Raw genomic sequence first — 22,585 nt, 5'->3', positions numbered from 1 at the left:
GGTTATGTTTGTCATGTTACCCATTCAGCCAATCATAACTTTTTAAAAGGGGGAATCCCCATGAAGGCTTTCAGTGTCGATTGTCGTGTGGTGTGTACTGCAAACAGCTTGCTGGGACCACCTTTTATGCACATCGCCTGAACTAGCAATCTGAGCTCTTTACCTGGATGTTTTGCCTGAATACAGTTGAAAGAATTGTTTCACAAATACTGCCTCATTGTGAAGCATTAATCGCTTTATCGAACTCAAGACGTATCGGATGGTGTCATATAATATAAAATGGATCAGTTTGGACAAGTTGGAGGTAAGCTCAAATTCCAAAATACCAATTAGGCCGTAGCCAAAGGTAACGTTACACCTACAGTAGGCTAACGCAAGACCTACTGCAGCCTAGTTAACCTAGTCATAAGCCTTGATTTTTCATGGACGTTTCCTTGAGCCTAAGTTATGTTTATTAAACTTCTGTTCGCAAAGGTGGTTACAGAAAGAAACTTTCAAAAACGACAACTATGCTTTGTCAAACATCGCAGCTTAATTTGTAAAACACAATTAGAGCCTATGTGAAGTAACTGTCGGCCTAACGTTAGGCTAGGTAACGTTACTGTAGCCTATACTACATATATAGCCGTTTGTGGTTCTTGTTTGTTATGTGTTACTAGCAGACTAGATAGGCAAAGTTACTGAAATTTTTAAGCCAGAATCAGAACGTTATTTACGCTAGTAAAGTACAAACGTTTCGTAGAGGCGGTGGTTATGAATAATTTTATTGGTTTTCTGATGTGACCAGAATTTCTGGTGGAAATGCAAATATTAAGGAAATTATGGAGGTTGTCCTATTCATACCACCCAGTAAGTTAAACTGTTAGAACTACCTTCTGGGAGGTGAGATACAGAGCTCAAGATCACAAACTGGGTCTGAATGCTTGAGGTAAAGGCTAATTAATGTAAAATGCTGTTTGGATAAAATGCTTACCAAGTTTACCATAGGCCAAGATTGAATAACACAGAACTTTATGATATTACATATTATTTTACATTGCACAGATCTCTTGTTCAAAAACATGATAACAAGATTTCACACAATATGTGCATTTTTCAACAACAAAAAACAGCAATAATCTCATATAATTTACAGGTTCACAGTAGCCAAACTGCTTCATTTGAAGCACAAAGAATCTCTTAAATTTTTTTAAAGTTCTTTTGGTTATTTTTGTTAGTAAGTTTATACATTTGAACATCCAGGTAAAACCTAACAGACACTTAAATGTTTAAAAACCTGGTAATGTTATGTTTATTTTGTAACGATAGATGTAATATTTTGCATAAATAATTGTGAAATTGTAGCACCTCATTTTGACTTCATAATAATTAATAGCCAAAGCAAGCATTTTCATACTTAATTTCAAGTTACCATATAGATGTTATTCCATACATCCTCTACCCTTCTGCATTGTCAAGAAAAGGTGATCCACAGCTCACTCTCCATACTCATAAGAAAAGGAACAAATGGAATTTTCAGTCTTAATATTAATCTTTGAAGACCAAATTTGTAGCAATGATGCGATGAACAAATTTATGTTTAAAATTTCTAATTTTAGCGTATTGAGACTAGTAACCTAACATTCATCCTCCCACTTATAAACACAGCAACGTGGTTGCTCAACAGAGCAGTCAATAAACTTTCTATAAATAATGACAGACCTCTATATAAATTGAATCAGCATTACATGCTGACTGGATGGCTTCCCTGGGCAATCCCAGACAATGACTTGTAGGCCTCAATGCACTTGGCATGGAATGTTAAATCCCATTCAACTACCAGCTGAATCATAAAAGTCCTGGACATACCTGACATTTGATTTAAAGTTGTTTTCGTACCAAAATACTTCATTATTGATTGTAATAGAAACATTACTCCAAACAGTTTGATCACAATAATTTGCAACAGGCGACTCAAATGTCAGATCAACCCGGGCACAGCAGCAATTAGAATAAAATTAATTTTGAGCTTTCTTCAATAAATCTCTCCCCCTAAAATAACAGCTGGATACAAAACAAATTCCAACTTTCTTAAGGAAATGGTCAAAAAGAGTTTTCCAAAGACCTGAAGAGTGGTCAATTTATCTTTTAATCCAGGTAGTTTTTATACTCTTAAGAAAATTGTAGATATTGACCATATTCAGACCCCTCATCCCCTGTTCTTGAGTCTACATCATGATATTTTTGCTTTATCTAATCATTTTTTCCTCACCAAATAAAAGTGAAAAGAACATTTTACCGTAAGGGGTCAGGTCACGGGAGGACAACATATTTAAAGTACTTTTCAATCAAGATAATTTTAGTAAGTACTTCAGGGAAAAAAGGTCATCCCTATTACAAGTTCTTGTAGCTCCAAGAACCCTGGTTGGCCCATTTGTAAGAGAAATAATATAACAAGATTGAAACTTCTGAACATGCTCAAAATTGTCATCAATGCAAAAAAATGATTGATTTGCTGAAATTGACTTTCGGACCCGAAATTCTAAAAAAAAAAATCCACGCAAGCTGAACAATTCGGATAAAAAAACACTTTTAATCCATCAAATTATACTCTCACCATATTTGAACAATTGCAATGTACGATAAAGAAACTTCCATTCAGTACTGTCAAATACGTTTTGGAAACCCACAAATAAAATATAACTTGATATATTTTTTCGTGCGCAAAATGGATAACGTCCACAATAAGTTGGATATTTTCACCAGTAAAATGTTTCTTCAAAAACCTAGTTGATTAGAATGGATAATAGCACTTGCCTGAGTTTAGTAGAGATATAGCTAGCAACAATTTTAAAATCTACATTCAGAAGCAAGCTTGGCCTCCAGTTCTCAATTTTCTTAATTAATATCTTTCCCTCATTTGGTAATAACGTAATAATAACTCTGGTCTGCTCTGAAGAGAGCTTCCTAACATATAAGCTCGAGTTCAATGACATTACCACCAATGACTCAATCTCTGGCCAAAAATAATTATAAAGTTCTACCAGCAGTCCAACAATTCCAGGTACTTTCCCTATAGCCATATTTTAAATAACATTCCACTAATCATTTTCTGCTAAAATAACTTCACATCTGATTTTTAAATCATCATTAATGCCTTCTACATGTAAGGAATCAGTAGAGGATTTATCCACTTATTCCGTGCTATGAGATTCATAGAAAGTTTCATAGAAAGCCTGTTCAATATTCAACATCAAAAACTTCAATTCCATTGTCATCAACTAAAACTTTAATAGCATCATCTCACTATTTTTTTTTTCTATATTTAGGAAATAATTAGTATTCCTTTCTCCATTTCCACCCACCTTGCTCTTGAGCAAATAATAATACCATCTATGTTGAAATCACCAGCCCAAATAATGTTAGTACAATTGAAATCAGAGACCTAGAAGTCACCTAACAAATAGATACAAGTTACTGAAAATGGAGGATCATAATGCAAACTTAACAAAATTTTGTTTTACAATTTTGATATCTTTATCAACAATTATAAAATGACACCCACTATAGAACAATTGTTTTTCATAATAAAGGCTAAAGATGGCTTCAAAAAAATAGCGCACCCAACACTTCTAGAAAAAAAAAAGGACTTTCTGCCCATTCATTAGACCAGACGTTTATGGAGATAAGTGATATTGAAAAACTCTGGTTGTATAACCAAGAGAAAACTTTTCGCCTGATTTTAACATGGTTTAAAATCCGTCAATGAAGTGGAAAGGGAGGAATGGTAAGATTGACGTACCTGTAGGGTAGTTGAGTTTTCACATATATGTACACACTTACAGGGGTTTAGATAAGTATGTTCATGGGTAAACAACCCAATTTAATTGGAAATAGAATTATTATTTATTTCCTGTTGGCTTTTTCACCAGATAATTATGACCATTTTTCATCCTTATCTTTTCGTATTTGCTCAGACACCTTTCAAATTTGGTTGGACTTGTTCATTACTTTCTTATCTCTGTATTTCCTTTCCTTCCATCCTATGCGATGGTGATCATGGATGTGTTCGTGTTTGTGTGCGTGCACTTGTTTTACATTCAAACTGAGGACTTTTACGAATGCCAAGTCCTAACATGTCATTTGAAAAGAATCACCACATCCTGTTCTGGGTGTGTTTGTCTGTGTGGACATGTGATACCTGCTTGTTATCTATATCTCAAAAAATACATGGTGGATGAACTTCATTTAATGAGTACAAAAACTTTGTCAGTGAAGGTTAAAGTTCATTTGAGGTCAACAGTGGACAAAGTCTGAATACTTTGTAAACATGATAACTCACAAAGTCAACTTAGGGTGAAGTTCATACTTGGTATAGTGTAGTTATAGATCCTCCCTGGCAATTAAGTAAAATAACACTCTGAAATTTGTGAAGGACGAAGTTGTCATTTCAGGTCAAAACTTGAAAATGTGTGCAGTGTTATGGGAAATGTTCTCATATAAAACTTGGCAAGAATCACAAAGGTGTTGGGCGGTGGTTTATTTCTATACAATGGTACTAGTGGTTAGAGCTCCAATAAATCCATACTTATGGGCCTTCCATTTGCCTTTGATGGAACATAAGCAACTCTGTTAAATAGCTCAAAATTGACTAGTTGAGCCATTGTCATGGCGATGTGTCTGTCTGTCTGTCTGTCCATCTGTCCGTCTGTCCTGTCTGTCAGCAATGGTTGAGAGGCTACTGCTCTCTGATCCTTTGCTGAATTTTTATGAAACTTAGTGAAGTTGTAAACTATAATAGTGGGCTAACAGTCCCGTAAAAAAATAGTTGGTAAAAGGTAATTTGTGGTCATGAGAGGTGAAACAGTGAAATCACAAACAGCATGTGTACTCCTATGGTCTATGTTCGATTTTAGCCAAACTTGGCAATGGTCATCAGTAGATGGGCAGTCATAAAAGGTGCACTTATTTTGTAGGTCAAAGGACATTTGTGTCAAATATGGGTTAAAATGTGAAGATCATGTAAAAGCATGTACTCCTCCTCTGGTTTATGTTTGAATTTACACAAAGTGATAAGTTGATGATTGGTGGTGAAATTTGTATGTATTTTTCAGGTAAAGGTCATTTGTGGTCAAAACTGGAAAAACAATCATGTCTAAGGCTCTTGTGTAATGTGCTTGAAATCTGGTTACAGTGATCACCAGATGGTGGGTCAGTGATTTGGTTGATTATGACTTAGTTCAGTGGTCATGTGGGACTCCGTGGTAAAACAAACATTTTATCCCAACAACCATGAAAAAAGACTTTAGTCCAAGCAGTTTATCATCAGTGTACGGTACAGACTGATCATCTATAATACACAATACATTTTTTAAGTGGTAGTTACTACGTGCCTTGTACCAGAGTTGAGTTACAGCAGCAGTTATTCTCTAGTTTTTGTTGTTATTTTGTCAAGAGTTCAACCCACCATGATTGAGAATGTTTTAACAGTAACAGCTTAAAATTATTGACAGGACAGTACATTTGATAAGTGTTTATGGTTGTGTTTTTCAGGCTATGTTTTTGAGTTGGTTTATCACTCCTACCAAATTTATTAAGACTTTATAGTAGAACTAATAATAATGTCGTTTAAAAAAAAAAAGTAACAACGCATCGTAATGATTATCATTCATGCATTTCTGAGGCTAGGTGCTCTCAGCCTCTACATTAACAAAACACCATTCAGTGTATCCAACAACAGTTCATCTCACATTTGCAAGCATTCCAACATGTAATTTTTGCCCACAGGTTCACAATGACACAGCTTCAGGGAACATTGTTTATTAGCCTGACATTTTACCCTTGAACCAGCCTCATAATTGAATGTTCCATATTCGTAGTACACACCCACACGATGTGAATAGACATGATTGTAAATACGAGGTGAATACATTGGTGGCGCTACATGACTTCCTTGATAACATACATGATTATGAGAGACTTTATGTGCAGTAGTAGCTCGTCTGTCTTTGTTACATGCAGCGTTCATTATACTACAGTATAGTAGTTTTGGACAGTACTTCTATAAATATAGTGAAGCAATTGCAGCATACCGCTGGTTATTGTTCTATTCTCATCAAAGTGATATGGTAAGTTAAAAATAAATGTAATCGATTTTATGGTATTTGGTTTTTAGCCTTGGTTGGATAATATCAAAGTAATTACTGCAAGCTACTAGCTCAGTAAATCAAGAACCAGATATATTAACCTATATGCAAATAATACTACAGTATATATGATCAACTTGGATCATATGATTATGGTATAGTCGATTTTTATCCCTGTTTTAGGCTTGGTTGTTGCAAAGTGGACTTCTGAATACTCTCCAAAAGGTCAGAACGTCCAGGGAGCTATAACTTGGTGATTAAGCATTAGGAATTATGATCTTATTCATCATGCAACACAGCAATTAGCATGTTCATGTATCATATCTAATTAAAGGGGAGTAATGCTGTGCTCTATTCATATTTGGTGAAGCCTCTTATGTTAATGAGATAGTTGAAAGCTTCAGTTTTTGTTTCTATTTTCTGTCACCTTCTTGTCTATTTTATAAACTTGAGATTTTACTGAAAAACATTTGGTGTGTTATGTCAACCTACAACATATCCAGGCTATATCTACGGTAGTTCACACAGTGTACACTGAAGGATACTACAGTAGGACAATGTAACAAGGGAATTCACAGATTCTATTTATGGATTAGTTTAGAGCTATTCCAACTGTTCTTGGAATCACAGCTACCTGGACTTTGATTGAGCGGGAAGATAAGAGAGTTGTATTTCAGATACAGTACCTGACAAAATCTTGTGAACAGCAGGTGGCAGTTGTTGGTTAGAATTGTACTGGACATATAGTAATAGTGCTTACATATTTAGCTAGACACTTTGGCCTGGTTAAGCTGGCTTTCTTTCTGTAAAAGTAAGAATCTGCACATCTTGTAGAATTGGCTAATTCATAGTTCTTCATTTCCTCAATCTTTGATATTTCGGACTGATCACAAGCCTAGCATTTACACAAATCAGGGCTTATGTTGGGTACGGAAAGATACCCTATTTATGGACTGAAGATTGTTACTCGACCTATCATGTCTAGCCAGTAAATAGCCTGAATTATGAAGCCTCAATTAGCAAAGAGTTTGGGAAGGCGATCGAGGGTCGAAATGGGAAAAAGGATTGCAGTTTTACGAATGGAAGCTCTGTAACATCTCTGGTTTGCAGATAAGGCTAGGTTTGCTGTATAAATCTGAATTTATACCATGGGTAAAATTTTGCTTGTAATTACCAGGCAGGTTCCACCCAATGTTGTGTTTTTTTTTTTCAATCTGTTATTGGAATGGAGGCCATGTGATCTGTTTCAAAAATCTGTAAAACGAACTCAGGCAGGTAGGTCCTATAATTGTCAAAATTTGAGATAAAAATGTTTCAATTTAAGGTTCAATTTCCAAATTGGTCAAAACATTAAACTTTTGATTTTACAGTCTACTTTATATCCATTGTCTACACTGGGCTACCACATAACATCTACAAAAAGAAACTTTTCCTGGGGTGTGACCCTAAATCTGGCCGGCTTTCTGTACGTTACTGTTTGGAAGCTTCTCACGTACACCACTGGCTAAGTTTTACACGACTATACATGAAAACTATATCAAGAAACCAGAATAGTTAAGTCAGTGTTCATTGCTGATTATATTACAATGTGTACGCTACTCAGCATGACCAGTGTGGTCAACTGTGACCAACAGGTGCTACATAACTCACAAGCTGTAGCTACTCATTAATTTCAAATCTCTTGCATCCAGACTATCAGCATTCCAGGCCAGGTTAATTGATCAAAACAAGAAGGTTTTACTGGCATTTCATAAAACTCAATTGGTTTATCAAACGTGGTATGATAAAGATGATAGGTTTTAAAATTATTTCTGTTACGGTATCATCATACATCATATACATTCAGTAGCGTAGAGGAATCATTTGCATCGACAACAGTTTACTCGTTCTTGAGGACTACTCTCTTGACAACTTATCTTTGACAGCCATATCTTTGATCCGACGAAAAATAATTTCCGAGGGATATTAGACCCCATTGATACCCACACACATACACCCCTCCTCAGCCCCTTATGTGACACCCCTAGAAGATGCACAGAAATCTCAAAGCAACTAATTTGTGAGATAAATAATTACATAAAAATTAAAAATAACATACAATGATAGCACATGCATCAAGCTAATTTCTGTTGGTAGAAAAATCTCCATATGTTGGAGCATCCTAAATGGTGGTTTGTACACCACCCACCTAGTCGCAATGTGGGTGTTGCATATCACACAATTAAATGCAGGCATTGCCATGATTATGGGTTCAGGCTTGGTTCCAAGCAGTGAACTTTGGCAAGCTTTGGAATTTCCCATGATTCGATCATATATATATATACATATATATATGGTTGTGGCACAGCCATGTGTCCTACACAGCCAGTAAAGTACACACACATATATATATGTATGTATGCTACAACATAGAAATGGTATTATGAACAATGCGACAGGTTGCCTCGCCTAACGACGTAAGACTGAGAAGCATCTTTTAAGTTAAAGTTAGCGGGACTATATATATATATATATGCCTTAGTCCTCAGTGACTTTCGTGGTTATAGTACTAACTGTTTGTTAGTACCTTACCAAGTAACCATTATCACCTATTTATGGGCTCATTTTTCAAATGAGTTGGAAATGTGCTTCTTAATATGCTAAGCAAAACCCCCAGTGTTTTAAACACAAAGCTCTTTTAATTTGGATATACGTACGACAACACTGTGACACAGGCGGAGAATGCCTGAAGTTTTCACCAGATTTTGTTTTGTGTTTTACTTTCATCAACCAAAGGAGTCTAGTAGGGAAAATTGATTCAAGGTAGGTTTTACTTAAATACTAGAAATAGATGGTGTTCATCATCTTCTTCTGCATGTACACTTTTATCATTGGCGCTGTGAAAAAACTATTTTTCGGCAAACTTCAAGTAGTGTTTAACACTCGTCGTTGCAGAGTGCATGGTACCATAGCCGACATTTCTCTTTTAAGTAGCTTGAAGAGTTTTGGGGAGACTTCAAAAAATGGCACTTGATACCATTTTTTACTGCCTTCTTTCAACCATTCCGTAATGAATGGTTGTTGACGATACTTGACGATAATTGATGCAAAATACTGTAGCAAACAGGTGTGTTTGAATGGTTTGAACTAAAATCATGGACTGATTAAATCTTGGTATGAAGGCCTGGAGTCTCAATGCTGGCTTAGGTGTAGAATAACAACTCCCATTCATTTGTGGTCCTGTCTTTACTTAAAAAGTTCCGAATGCTGTCTTCATTGCAAGATAATGCGTCAAAACCCTACTTGTTTTCCATTTCAAGTATGTTAGATCAAGCCAATCTTGAAGTTTGACCAAAGTTACTGTCACCAAAACAGTGACATACATGCAACCTGTGCTTGGAGTTAGAATCTGATTTCTTGTTCTACGTTTCTTGCAAAATTTACATATTGAAGGACAGTGAACATCTTTCAAAAATTCCTAACATCTTAACCTGGTACTTGAAAATGTTTTTAATGAAACACCAGTTTCTGAATTGAGGATTGCATTTTTATCATATCAGCCCAAAAAGACTTATGAGTCATTTCTCAATGGATATTAAGTAAGAAACTTGGAACTATCAAGGTTCAAAGTTTTAGATAGCAATTTGGCTCAGTGTATTATGCCTTTAAGTCACATCGGATCAAAATAATAATAAATGAGACTTATATAGCGCCAAATCAGTAAACAAAAGTCACTGCTCAAGGCGCTTTACAAAGAAAGCAGATTAATTTACAAAAGAACAAGTGAGAAGATGGGTCTTAAGTAGACTGTTGAATGTAGAAAGTTTAGAGCATGTTCGTATATGATCTGGTAAATTTTTCCAGAGATAAGAGCCAGAGTATTCAAAGCTTCTGTAACCATAGGTCTTCAAGCGTGTGGTTTAGGAACAGTTAAATACAGTTTGTTGGAGGAATGAAGTGTGTGTCTATATTACTACTTGCAAAGTTTTTTACTTGTTAATTGTATTGAATGATGAAGGAGAATTCTAGAGCCGCAAGGACTAGACTCCAAAATTTTACAAGTCTCTCAAACATATAAGTAAACTTCACAAAGTTTAGTCTGTCGTAGTGCAACTACTATGACAGATGACGGCGTGAGTGAAATGTTTCCCGGTGAAATGTTCTGTGCCACAAATTAGACATTGTACAGGTATTTTCATGAAGCAAGGACACCATGCAATAATTTCTATTTGTTGGGCAATCCCATGCAAAAGTGGACATAGGCTCAAAACATAAATTCTGTATTGACAGCTATTGCTATTGGTCATAGTTTTGTTGTATTCAAATCCGGTGTTATGGAATGGATATGATATCTTCCTAAATTCTTCATTTTTAGTTTTTTTCTAGATATTAAGAGATGAAGTGGTATGAAGTTATGATCCAAATTTTGTTATTGACTTAATTGCTCCTGTGCTTTTGGGCAGTTAACTTGTGATATTTTTATGATTGGTGATTAATCAAACACATATGGCACTAATACATGATATCATTGCAAACAATTTCTTTCTTTCTTCAAAATAATGATTTAACATGCTGTATTCAGTACCCTGGTGATCAGTGATGTAACTTGAGTAACCAAAATAATTTTTTCTCCATACGAAGATTTTAATGACCCCGTAATTGGACTGTCATTCCCTCTCTTCACCCTCACTGTGAAAACAAATGAAGGAATTATGTGCATCAGAGTATGTTACGAATATTAGGTAGTTAAATTTCTAACTGTAAGTTACCATGTAAGGTGAGAAACCTTGTCACCTGAGTAACCATGCAAGGTAATCATTCAGAGGATATGTACATGTAGAGGAAAATGAATTATTCTTGTATGTACATCAATCATAGATTGCACAGTACCTTGTACATTGGGGTAGACTTAAAGGAACTCTACATCAGGGTGGCAAACACCACATTAGTTTGTTCTAAGAGTTTATTCAAAACATTTCTGTGTTATACATGGACTGGAAATTGTTATCAGTTATTGCAGAATTACTCCATGCGTTCAGTGGTTTGATTTTCATCATCAATCATCGGAGGTACATTGAATTGTAGAATTACTCATAGTACAGCAAACAGACACGTAACTGAGGACTGATAAAGTATGGAGCAGATTATGAAACTTGTCAGTGTGGTAGCCAAGAGAAGCGGTTACCGGTAGTGATCAGAGTGACTGTCAGACTAATCAGTAGGACCAAACTATAATCACTTGGCTAAATCCACAAGATAAACTGGCAGTAAAGTGAAATTCAAACTTCATATATTACACTATTAGTGGTGATAACCTTGGTAAGTGCTCTTCGAGTTTTCTGTTAAGGTTTAAGGAATCGGCTAAAATAAGTCATCTGAAGAATTCTTTGAAAATGTACATATATGTTACTGAATATATCATTTTGGTGAATAACAGAATTTAGTAACTATATTGAGAAATTCAGAAGACTTTTGTATCTTCAAAGTTGACTGAAGACGTTAACGATGTGTAATGTGTTACAATAGCTCTTCTTACTAGAGTATATGATTTAGCTACAGTGTGTTTTGGTGTTTAGTGTAGTCTTGACTAGTCATTACTAGCGACACAGAGTGAAATAAGACTCACACGAAGAAAATCTCGCAATTGCCTTATGGAACAAGAAAGTGAAATATAAAAGAAGTGATGGAAGTTTGCAAAACTAGTTGCAAATGATCACTATGCAGTCACTGTTTATGTCCTTGGTTGGTAATGTCAGCTCAGCTATTATATATGCTTGTGAATTATAAAAAATAACTATTCTTGTTATATCTAAAATACTTGTATAACGACATAGGACCACAACATAGAAACTGGATGTGTGGAATTTCAGATGAATTCCACTCCTTAACATGGGGGGTTGCCATAATACAAACCAAACCACAATACTATTATTGTCAAAGATACAGGAATTGTCCAGATTTTGTCAAAACATAAAAAGTAAATGTACCTGTAGGCATAGGAGCCTAATTTGATTTGGGGGGCTGTAACGACTTGCCCGAAAAATATAACCAACATTTTACATGCGCTTTGCGCGCGTTCAACACCTTGATGTGCTATCATATAGGCATTCATCGGTTATTACATCACATGCCGATAACCGATGAATATATAAATAAGTACCAAATATTAAAGTGCTGTTATCATGAAATAAAACATGCTCAAGAGCACTGTACAAAAGAACCAATTCCTTGAATATAAAGGAATGAATGCCTATGTGACATGCACATGAAAATTTTGGTTATATTTTCCGTGTTATTACCCTTCCATATTGGTTATAATTATTGGGCAAGTCGTTACAATAATAATAACGATAATAATAATATCAGTTTAACCATTGAAAAACACATTGCAAATTATTCTTCTTCCAGAAGGTGCCCGAAAAATTCTCAGCATATTGCCCGAATTTTCACCAAAAAAGTTGAAAAACACATTGCAAATTTTTCTTCTTTCAGTAGGTGCCCGAAAAATTCTCAGCATATTGCCCGAATTTTCACCAAAAAAAGTTGAAAAACACACAACAAATTTTTCTTCTTTCAGTAGTTGCCCGAAAAATTCTCAGCATATGGCCCGAATTTTCACCAAAAATTTTGGTTGGGGGGCTGCAGCCCCCCCAGCCCCCCCGCCTCCTACGCCTATGCCTGTAGGTAGGGAAGGGCACTGCAGAAGGTTGTTAACAATATGAGGAATTCATATGTGAATAGGTGAACTTTTCTAGTTCAACTTACTTAGGCGGTGCAATAGTCCACCCACTATGCTACTTCTGTGCTTCCTAATTAAATCAACCTGTAAATAAGCTAGTAAAAGTTACCTTTAGTGATAAAAACTAGCGTGAGATGTAACTTTTCATTTCAAGCTCTTTGATGAGCAGTTTCTAGCCTTTATAGTTGTATTTATTAGCATTTTTTTTTATTTGAAAATTTTATGAGTGGGCAAACCGTAACGTGAATAACCATTAAACGTGACCAATCAATTTTTTGTAATTTCTATGGAAATGAGCATTTACAAAACAGTTGGATAGTACTCTTTCTGTGCATTAGTAGGATGGGTATACCAACCATATGTCACTTTATTCAGGATTCATCTTGTATCCTTTATGTGCATTAGTAGGGAGGGTTTACCAACCATATATCACTTATTCAGGGTTCATCTTGTACCCTTTACATGCATTAGTAGGAAGGGTATACCCACCATATATCACTTTATTCAGGGTTTATCTTGTACCCTTTATGTGCATTAGTAGGGAGGGTATACCCACCATATATCACTTTATTCAGGGTTCATCTTGTACCCTTTATGTGCATTAGTAGGGAGGGTATACCCACCATATATCACTTTATTCAGGGTTCATCTTGTACCCTTTATGTGCATTAGTAGGGAGGGTATACCCACCATATATCACTTTATTCAGGGTTCATCTTGTACCCTTTATGTGCATTAGTAGGGAGGGTATACCCACCATATATCACTTTATTCAGGGTTCATCTTGTACCCTTTATGTGCATTAGTAGGGAGGGTATACCAACCATATATCACTTTATTCAGGGTTCATCTTGTACCCTTTATGTGCATTAGTAGGTAGGGTATACCAACCATATATCACTTTATTCAGGGTTCATCTTGTACCCTTTATGTGCATTAGTAGGGAGGGTCTATAAACCATATATTAATTTTTTCAGGGTTCATCTTGTACCCTTTATGTGCATTATTAGGGAGGGTATACCAACCATATATCACTTATTCAAGGTTCATCTTGTACCCTTTATGTGCATTAGTAGGGAGGGTATACCAACCATATGTCACTTTATTCAGGGTTCATCTTGTACCCTTTATGTGCATTAGTAGGGAGGGTCTATAAACCATATATTAATTTTTTCAGGGTTCATCTTATCCCCCCCCCCACTCCCCTTTCTCCTGCCCCACACTCTAAAGATAGAAGCAACTGTTCCTCACAAACAAATACTTTTTGAGAGGTTGAAAAAAAGGGAGGGGGGTGTACACCCGCAGTGGTGGTCTAATCCTTACCCGGCTAAATGCAAAACTCCCCCGACTGAACCAATTCCCCAACTGACGATAGGAGGGCATGGCCCCCTGTGCCCCTCCCCCTTTGTTCAAACCAATGCAGAAGGTGGTAGTTTTGTCTGAGGCGCCAATTGCATTGCTCCATTTAAGGCCTCAGTTCCACGAGTTGGATCAATTGATCGTTTATTCACTTTGCCAAAGAAGCAATACAACTATCAATACTGCTTAGCTAGAAAGACCTGTCCATGTGTTACGTAGTTTGCATGTTGTTGCTCCTTAGACTGGGTTTTGTATTGACATTATAAATGTTAGTCATCAACATTTGCTTTAGTAACAGATTGAGGTATACACTACAATATCCAAGTTCAATGGTTTGGTATGCATGTCTTGTTGTTGATTGTATCAGTGGTTTCCAGGCAGCTGTGTAAATTAAGTTGTTTGCTTTGAGATAATAGGCATACAAAGGGTAAATAAGCAATTGTGCAAGTTAATAGGTACGTTTGTCAAATCAGGCAGTATTTCCTTGTTAGTATGTGTCATTTTCTTCCTAGTGTGGGAGCTTGATCATGCAGTTCTAATCACTAAGCACTCTTTATCCTGCACTGTCCATCATCTACTCCTGACTCCAGTATACTATTTACTTATTTACTTTAATAGGCACCCTACGCCATCTAACATTCTATGGTATTTTATTCTACAATACATGCATGAAATAGTTTCTTTATTTTTTTCTTTGCACTTTACAATTACTTCATAGGTCATCACAGTATTGCGTATGAAGGTGGTATGCGTCTGGATGATATGAACCTACAGGACTGGACTGGCAAGAATAACTTAATTGGTAAAATGATTGATCAACCATCTACCATTAAGGGAAGGCTCGCAAATTTAACCGGCGATGATCGAAGGCCCAGCCAGCAGCACACCACTGCTCATTATGCAGCCTGCATATCGCTCACGCTTGAGTGCACACACCCACGGTAACTCCGTGAAAGTAATGAGCATTGAGCTCCCAACACAGAAGCGCTGCTATTGTTTGTTGTTTATTGTTTGTTAGCCTCTGAAGAAGATCCTGCTAGGATCGAAACGTCAGGCCAACTTACTTTTACACATTCTATTACACAGGCTCTCTAGTGGATAAGCAGTTTGCTAACAGTTTTATTTTATTTTGCTATTGTTTGTAAACAAAAGCGGTACTTGCCTTTTCCTGGTCTGTGGTTTTTACGTAACAATGGCACTCTGACCACAGTAGAAGGAGATTTATTTCAAGAACGAGTTGAAATCTTCATGAACTGTTTTCGTATCGAATGTTTCAAAATACTTTCAGACTTCTTTTCCTGTACAAAGTATTTTCATTCACTAACACTGATCCATCTCTCTTTTCTCTACTCGAACAGTCAGTTGGTACACCTTTCAAATTTTACGAAAGATCGAGCAAAATACTTTCGAAAAATTCACGCGAAACTGGCATAACGTGCTAAATGCAACAAATGTCATGTAAACAAGGCTCTAGTACACCCATTTATGAATAAACCATACGACCACATCTGCTGTTAAGCGGGGGAAAAAGAAAGTATTTTCTAGAATTTCCACACAAAAAAAGAAAAAATAATTATCCTACCATAGTTAAGAGTATAGTACATAGCCTAACCACTTCGTCGGTTACGATCTCACGTAACAACAAAAACACAACTAATTGTATTTTGCGAAGTTGACGTTTTCTACAAGGACATGGAGACAATATTGAGCATAGAGAAATTACCAATTGTGTACGAACAGTAAGTTGGTACACCTTTCAAATTTTACGAAAGATCGAGCAAAATACTTTCGAAAAATTCACGCGAAACTGGCATATCGTGCTAAGTGCAACAAATGTCATGTAAACAAGGCTCTAGTACACCCATTTATGAATAAACCATACGACCACATCTGCTGTTAAGCGGGGAAAGAAGAAAGTATTTTCTAGAATTTCCACACAAAAAAGGAAAAATAATTATCCTACCATAGTTAAGAGTATAGTACATAGCCTAACCACTTCGTCACGTAACAACAAAAACACAACTTATTGTATTTTGCGAAGTTGACGTTTTCTACAAGGACATGAAAAAAATATTGAGCATTTAGTTAATCATGCCAAGTGGCCTAAAACATGGGATTGCAAGGTTTACTTTGATAAAGATGGCCATACTGTAGCTATTGGGGCCTTGATATCGTGCTATGTATGTATGGTATAGACTGTGCCTCGTGTATCATGGGGAACAGATTGTTTTGTTCATGCGGATGAGTCGGTTAGCTTGAGGTGTTTTATATACATCCATGGTTTTACTTTGTTACGGGGATATAAATTTTCTTGAACGTCTAAGATAATTTTACCGATCCTTTACTGACTGACCTAATTAATTCTAGAGTGGAGTCAAAATAGTTTACTCCATGAAAAGTTTTTTGGAAACATGCCAAAAATGTTAACAAACAGGCGTTAGACAGGGGGATTGTTTGGCAAGGTACCTGGGAAAATCCGCAGCACATGTACAGTAGCCTACCGTGATATTTAAGTAGGGGTAAACACTGCAGTTAACTTGTTAACTGATGTACGTATAAAGCACGCTGTTTATTGTTAGGCAGTCTAGAAACGGGGCTTTGCCGAACGTAGTTTGTTTCATAATATCGTCAGTTTTGTAAGTTAAACTTTTTAAAGATTGTAAGACAGGTTAAATCTCTTTTCATTTTATCACATAATATAGCTACTCTAACTTGTCTCTAACAGCAGACTGTTATTTTTGCCTGGCTCTGATGAAATACTACTATCTCAAGTAACGTTGGCAAGTTGCCAAGAAATAAATGTCACGCAATGTGATACAAAAAGTCATATTACCCATTCATGAAGGCTTCAAACGCAAGTTTTCAAACATTGGTTCAGTGTATAGTACAATTACAACTAGTCATACCATTGTAGTCTAAACCGAATTTATGCTTTATGCTAAACGATCTGAACAAACGTAATTTCTCAAACTAAATTAAAATTATATCATTCGTGACTTCGTTACAACTAAAGCCAAGTAAGTCTACTATGAATAAGAATTATTCGGTTTCTTTATTAGCCATTCCATTTCATAAAGCGCCATGCAATAACAATTTTTCTTCCACAAGTCGCGAACTGTTCAGGGTTTTTTACAACCCGAAAGCAGCTGCGCAACGTGAAAGTAAGATCACGCACATGTCTTAGCCTACTGTCTGACTGCATGACTCACGTGGAGGTGATTCTGCATATATTTACTGTCATTTCAATAAACTGTTTATAGTACGAACGAAAGAAAAGTCCCCACAGGTTTGAGAGATTGTCTAGAGCATTGATGATGTAGGTTTTTGTGTATTAAGGGATTCAAGACCAAACGGAGTGTCTCCGTTAGTTCAATTGCAAAACACGAAATAAAAAATAGCGATGAAAGCGCCACGTAAAATTCATGTTACGAGCACAAACCGTCAGCAAAGTACACACAACTGTGTAGTAACTCAATGCAGTTACAGTAGCCTATATGTAGTAGCTTTATTGATAAACAATTCTCCAACCTGCAGAGAAAATTCTATAACCCTTTTGTGTACATCCTGGACCAAAGTGACCAGTTCATTGTCTGGTCTTCTTTTGTGCATAAGAGGCTTAATTTGTGGTCTCATAGTCAAGTGCATACAACTGTCCACTGACTCAGGAAATGTGTGCGTTCAAGCATGACTCATTACCAGCTGGTTGCTGTGCTCATTACACTGGATAGCAGCGGTTGGGCCTTCGATCATCGCCGGTTAAATTTGCGAGCCTTCCCTTTAAGCAGTAAATTATCCATATTGGATTTTTTGCAGATTTTACTATATTTCTGGATATATGATGTCCTTAAAGGCATTGAAGACTCGCCCCAAACTGCGTGTGGTCATCTGAAAAAGTTAACTTTCTGTTGCTTGCAAATGACGTTTTGTTTGTGTGCTACAAAATGCAGACAGTAATGAAACATGATACCTTGTTATCTTCAGCTGGACCTGAGATGTCCATCGCTGTATCGTTTGTATACTGTGCTGTGGGTATTGACCGCAGCTGTATGTACTGACTGTACACTAGTGTCTAATTACCGACGGTAGTTAGCTGTGTGTGTATTTTCTGGGATCGATGGTGGTGTTTAACACTTCTGTTACACCTCATTTGAAACTAGGTCAAATTAGACGTTTCTTTTTGCGCGAGTCTTCACACCTTTTAACAACTTATAGTCAAGACCCATTGTTTTGTTTCCATCTAGCCATCTTGTCATTGGTGTATCTGTGGCAATTGGCAACAAGCTCTCTCTGATATAATCTCCTGTGTTAAGTGGTAGGGTTTATTTTATGTCTCTCCATAGGGGAGTATATAAGGACAAATACTATCCATGACTCACTTTGGGTCATCAAGTTAACCACAAAATAAATGAAACAAATGAAAAGTTCTACGAAGTATAGTGATACTTAGTGTTGAACTTATGCTGTTCAATTCAGGGTCTTTTGTTTTTCATGCCTTAATGATGAGGTGAGTATTCCTCAAACTCTCTCCTCATCAGTGTTGAGTAGTTTAATATTATCATGTATGTCCAGATTATGTTGCCAGTTGTACTTAATGCCACATGAATGTTCACCATGGTGCATTGATGTTAAGTGCAACTCTATGCAGGTGTGGGACAAGTGGTGTTCAAATAGTTTGTCAGTGGCCATTGGTTTACAAGCAAATGTCTGTACTCAAAGACAAACACATAGTGCTCTTCACAGAAAAGATAATATGATTGTGTACCTAATAATTGTGTACGATAATAATTAAAATACAAGTACTTGTCGTTTTATCTCATTTGAAAAGATGGAAATAAAACTATATATGATACAGAAAGGATTTTTTTCAAATCTAGTTATCTTTGAATTCATGATGCATGACACAGAGGGGGCTACTATGCTCCCAACATTAGTTAAGTGAGATAACACAGACCACAGGCCAATTGTGATGTTGACGTTTCTTTAAGTATAAGTGATTGCACCAGTAATATGCACTTTAAGTATTAGTGATTGCACCAGTAATATGCACTTTAAGTATTAGTGATTGCACCAGTAATATGCACATAATGTAGTTTCAACAATTGGCTGGAGGAAGCAAAACAGAGTCCACCAATGACATACATATATAAATATAGTTCAAATAATTGGCTGGTGGAAGGAAAAAATAGGCCACTAGTGATATACACATCATGTAGTCCAAGTAATTGGCTTTAGGAAACAAAAACACAGACCACTATTAGTGGTTTACATTGTTACACATTGAAATGTAGTCTAAGACATTGGCTGGAGGAAGCAAAACAGAGGGCACACATTTAAATGTAGTTCAAATAATTGGCTGGAGGAAACAAAAAAACAGACCATTATTAGTGGTATACATTGTTGCACATATAAATGTAGTCCAAGACATTGGCTGGAGGAAGCAACACAGAGGCCACCCAGTGATACACACATATAAATGTAGTTCAAATAATTGGCTGTAAGAAGGAAACACAAGCCACTAGTGATATACACATAATGTAGTCCAATCTTAATTGACTGGAGGAAACAAAATACAGATTGCCAGTGATACACATAATATAGTTCCAACAATTAGCTGGAGGAAACATACAAACAAACCATCAGGGATATACATAATATAGTCCCAGCAATTAGCTGGAGGAAACATACAAACAAACCATCAGGGATATACATAATATAGTCCCAACAATTAGCTGGAGGAAACATACAAACAAACCATCAGGGATATCCCAGGCCAGACATTGGCAGACCATATCACTCTCACTCTATGCCAGACATATATATCCATTATAATATGAGATCACAACCATAATAACTGTAGAAATAGACAGCATTTAATTTGCAACAATATGCAACCTTAGACGTTTTGGATGCACAGCATGGCTAATGTGCATGGCTGGATGCTTTTTTTATTTTTTATTAAAACTGGTTGACTGTTGGACAGCCAGAAGGATGTTAGTTCACTTTGTTCAACAAGTTGGATAACCCTTAGAAAAGAAGCTCTTCAACACGAAAGTACTAAATGACAGTTAACATGAATTATTCATATGTTTTTGATTTCTAGAAAATATATTTGCTTCTATGGATTCAGAGCCTGCAATTCCATGTTTGGTCATAACCGAGCAGCCCAAGCCAAAGGATCATCGTTTTAGATATCCATGCGAGGGTCGAACTGCTGGAGCATTGCTGGGAGAGAAATCATCCGAGCGCAAGAAAACTTGTCCCGAAGTTAAGGTAAACTGAAGTTTTGTTTCCTAAATACAGTATGTTTTACTGTATATCTGAGATTAACAGTACTTAGTGCTTTGTCATTTTTGTATCTTATTTGTACATGTCACTAAACTCTTAATATATGGCCATACCTAGCTTTATATAAATATGTCAGTGAAGTTGGTTTGTATCAAGCTTGCAAGAGGTGTCAACTCTCATGAGATGATCGATCTTGCATTTTCGTAGGTGGAAAACCTTGCGACTAGAGCCCTGATCGTTGGATCTCTGGTAACTAAAGAGGAAGATGCGAAGCCACATCCATTCAAACTGGTGGGAACTAATTGCACTGAAGGTATCGTCAAGATGGTCGTCACTGCGTCATCCCCCAAAGCCAAGTAAGATCAAATGTTTGCCTGATGTAAATATAGTTTCAAAGAATTTGTGAGATGACTACCATCGTATTCTCACATTTTACATCTTTGAAAGATTAGTGCATTTAATTCATTAGTATGACCACATGCGAGGTTTGATTTCTCGTTCACTCCATGGACAAATCAGTGTGCACACTTCCATTTCAAGAGTAAGTTGTATGTCCTTGTGAAGTCTTTTGGTTGTCTTTGTGACGTTGAACTAACTGAACCAAATGATGAATGAATTGGACCAGGGACCACAATAGCAGAGCTACAGTATTCTTGTTAATATAAGAACTTTTTGTCATGGTTGGAATCTATTTACACACAGGGATTGGTATCATTAGTTTGGTCTTTCATTTGTAACAATTTTCAGGGTTTCTCATATCAAAATTTTTGATGACATTATTGCTCGGTTCATTTACTAATATCAAGTCATCACACCAGAGTCGAGTCTCCAGCCCTCTCAGTGTTGTTTCCACTGATTGCTGTGAGTTGTTAATACAACTTCAGAAATTCACACTTTGTGACAAACCACAAAGTTTTGTTAGATTTGACAAAGGTCCTTACAGGCTTGACTGATTCATTGCTATGTTGTTTCATCAGATTTGAGTCTCTTGGTATTCAATGTGTGAAGAAAGCTGACTTAAAGGATGCCCTACTGGTCAGAAAGAAGTTGCAGGTGGATCCTTACAATAACATTGACCAATGTCTAGAAGATGACATGCAGGATCTAGATTGTAAAGTCCTAAGGATTTGCTTTCAAGCGTACCTGGAAGATCCAAATACCGGACAGTTTACCGAGCCATTAACTCCAGTTCTAACTCACAACATCTATAACAAGAGTAAGTTTTACCTCAACATGCTAGCTATTTAAAGGCATTGAAGACTCGCCCCAAACCGCGTGCCGCGCTCTGAAAAGTTAACTTTCCGTTGCTTGCAAATGACTTTTTCTTCTTGTCGCTACAAAATGCAGACAGTAATGAAACATGATATCTTGTTATCTTTTATCTAGCCCTGAGATGTCCACGCTGCTATGTACACTGTGCTATGGGCATTGACCGTAGCTGTATGTATTGACTGTACACTAGTGTCTCATTACCGACGGTAGCAAGCTGTGTGTGCATTTTCTGGGATCGATGGTGGTGTCTTACACTTCTGTTACACCTCATTCGAAACTAGGTCAGATAACTGGCATTAGACGTTTATTTTTGCGCGAGTCTTCACACCCTTTAAGTTCTAATGAAATGTACAGCATTTTGTCTGACTTGCAGTCTCTGATCTCTCTGTATGTATATATGGATGTAAGTATGCATATGTTTGTATTAAGTATATATGCATATATTTTAGTTGCTGTCACTGAGTGTTTATAGTTACTAGAATGGAATCAATGTTGAGTGTCCCAATATGCCTACGAAATTGTCAATGTTGTTTGTATTTTGGATCTAGCTACTGATGTGGTTGTATGTTGCTCTTTTGTGCTAAAATGAGGGTAAATAAACAATTATTATTACTGCTACTTCTACTTACAGTATGTGCATGCAAGCATATGAGTATATTTGTTATGCAAATATGTATTTTCGTAAGTATGTGTGTCTTTATTTACATATATCAAACTGTTACAGTAACCTGTTGCCCACCAATATGTGGAGGCAATGATAATATACTAATACTGCAAGCAGATTTATTGTGAGTTGAACAGATAATGAAAAATCTCATCTTGTGGA

The 22,585-nt window shown here is 36.4% G+C and overlaps 1 protein-coding gene across 7 annotated transcripts in view; it reads left to right on the top strand.

Annotated features, from left to right (window-relative positions):
- Nucleotides 1-112: 112 nt before the first annotated feature.
- LOC139970710 (putative transcription factor p65 homolog) overlaps nucleotides 113-22,585 on the top strand; it is a 34,315-nt gene continuing 11,842 nt past the window's right edge. The window contains exons 1-5 of one of the 7 annotated variants that reach the window (XM_071976634.1): nucleotides 113-304; nucleotides 14,921-15,004; nucleotides 20,303-20,472; nucleotides 20,695-20,843; nucleotides 21,465-21,703. In XM_071976634.1, the coding sequence (XP_071832735.1) occupies nucleotides 280-304; nucleotides 14,921-15,004; nucleotides 20,303-20,472; nucleotides 20,695-20,843; nucleotides 21,465-21,703 (667 nt within the window). In that variant the 5' untranslated portion in view covers nucleotides 113-279. Of the gene's footprint in view, nucleotides 305-5,958; nucleotides 6,108-6,696; nucleotides 6,937-6,965; nucleotides 7,401-8,679; nucleotides 8,928-14,920; nucleotides 15,005-20,302; nucleotides 20,473-20,694; nucleotides 20,844-21,464; nucleotides 21,704-22,585 lie in introns of those variants that run through there. The other 6 variants (XM_071976636.1, XM_071976640.1, XM_071976635.1 and 3 more) reach the window with 6 other exon arrangements.

The sequence above is a fragment of the Apostichopus japonicus genome, chromosome 8 (assembly GCF_037975245.1).
Source record: "Apostichopus japonicus isolate 1M-3 chromosome 8, ASM3797524v1, whole genome shotgun sequence".
NCBI classification, from domain to species: Eukaryota; Metazoa; Echinodermata; class Holothuroidea; order Aspidochirotida; family Stichopodidae; genus Apostichopus; species Apostichopus japonicus.
The sequence above is the reverse complement of the archived record's forward strand: the minus strand, read 5'-3'. Positions and strand labels throughout refer to the sequence as shown.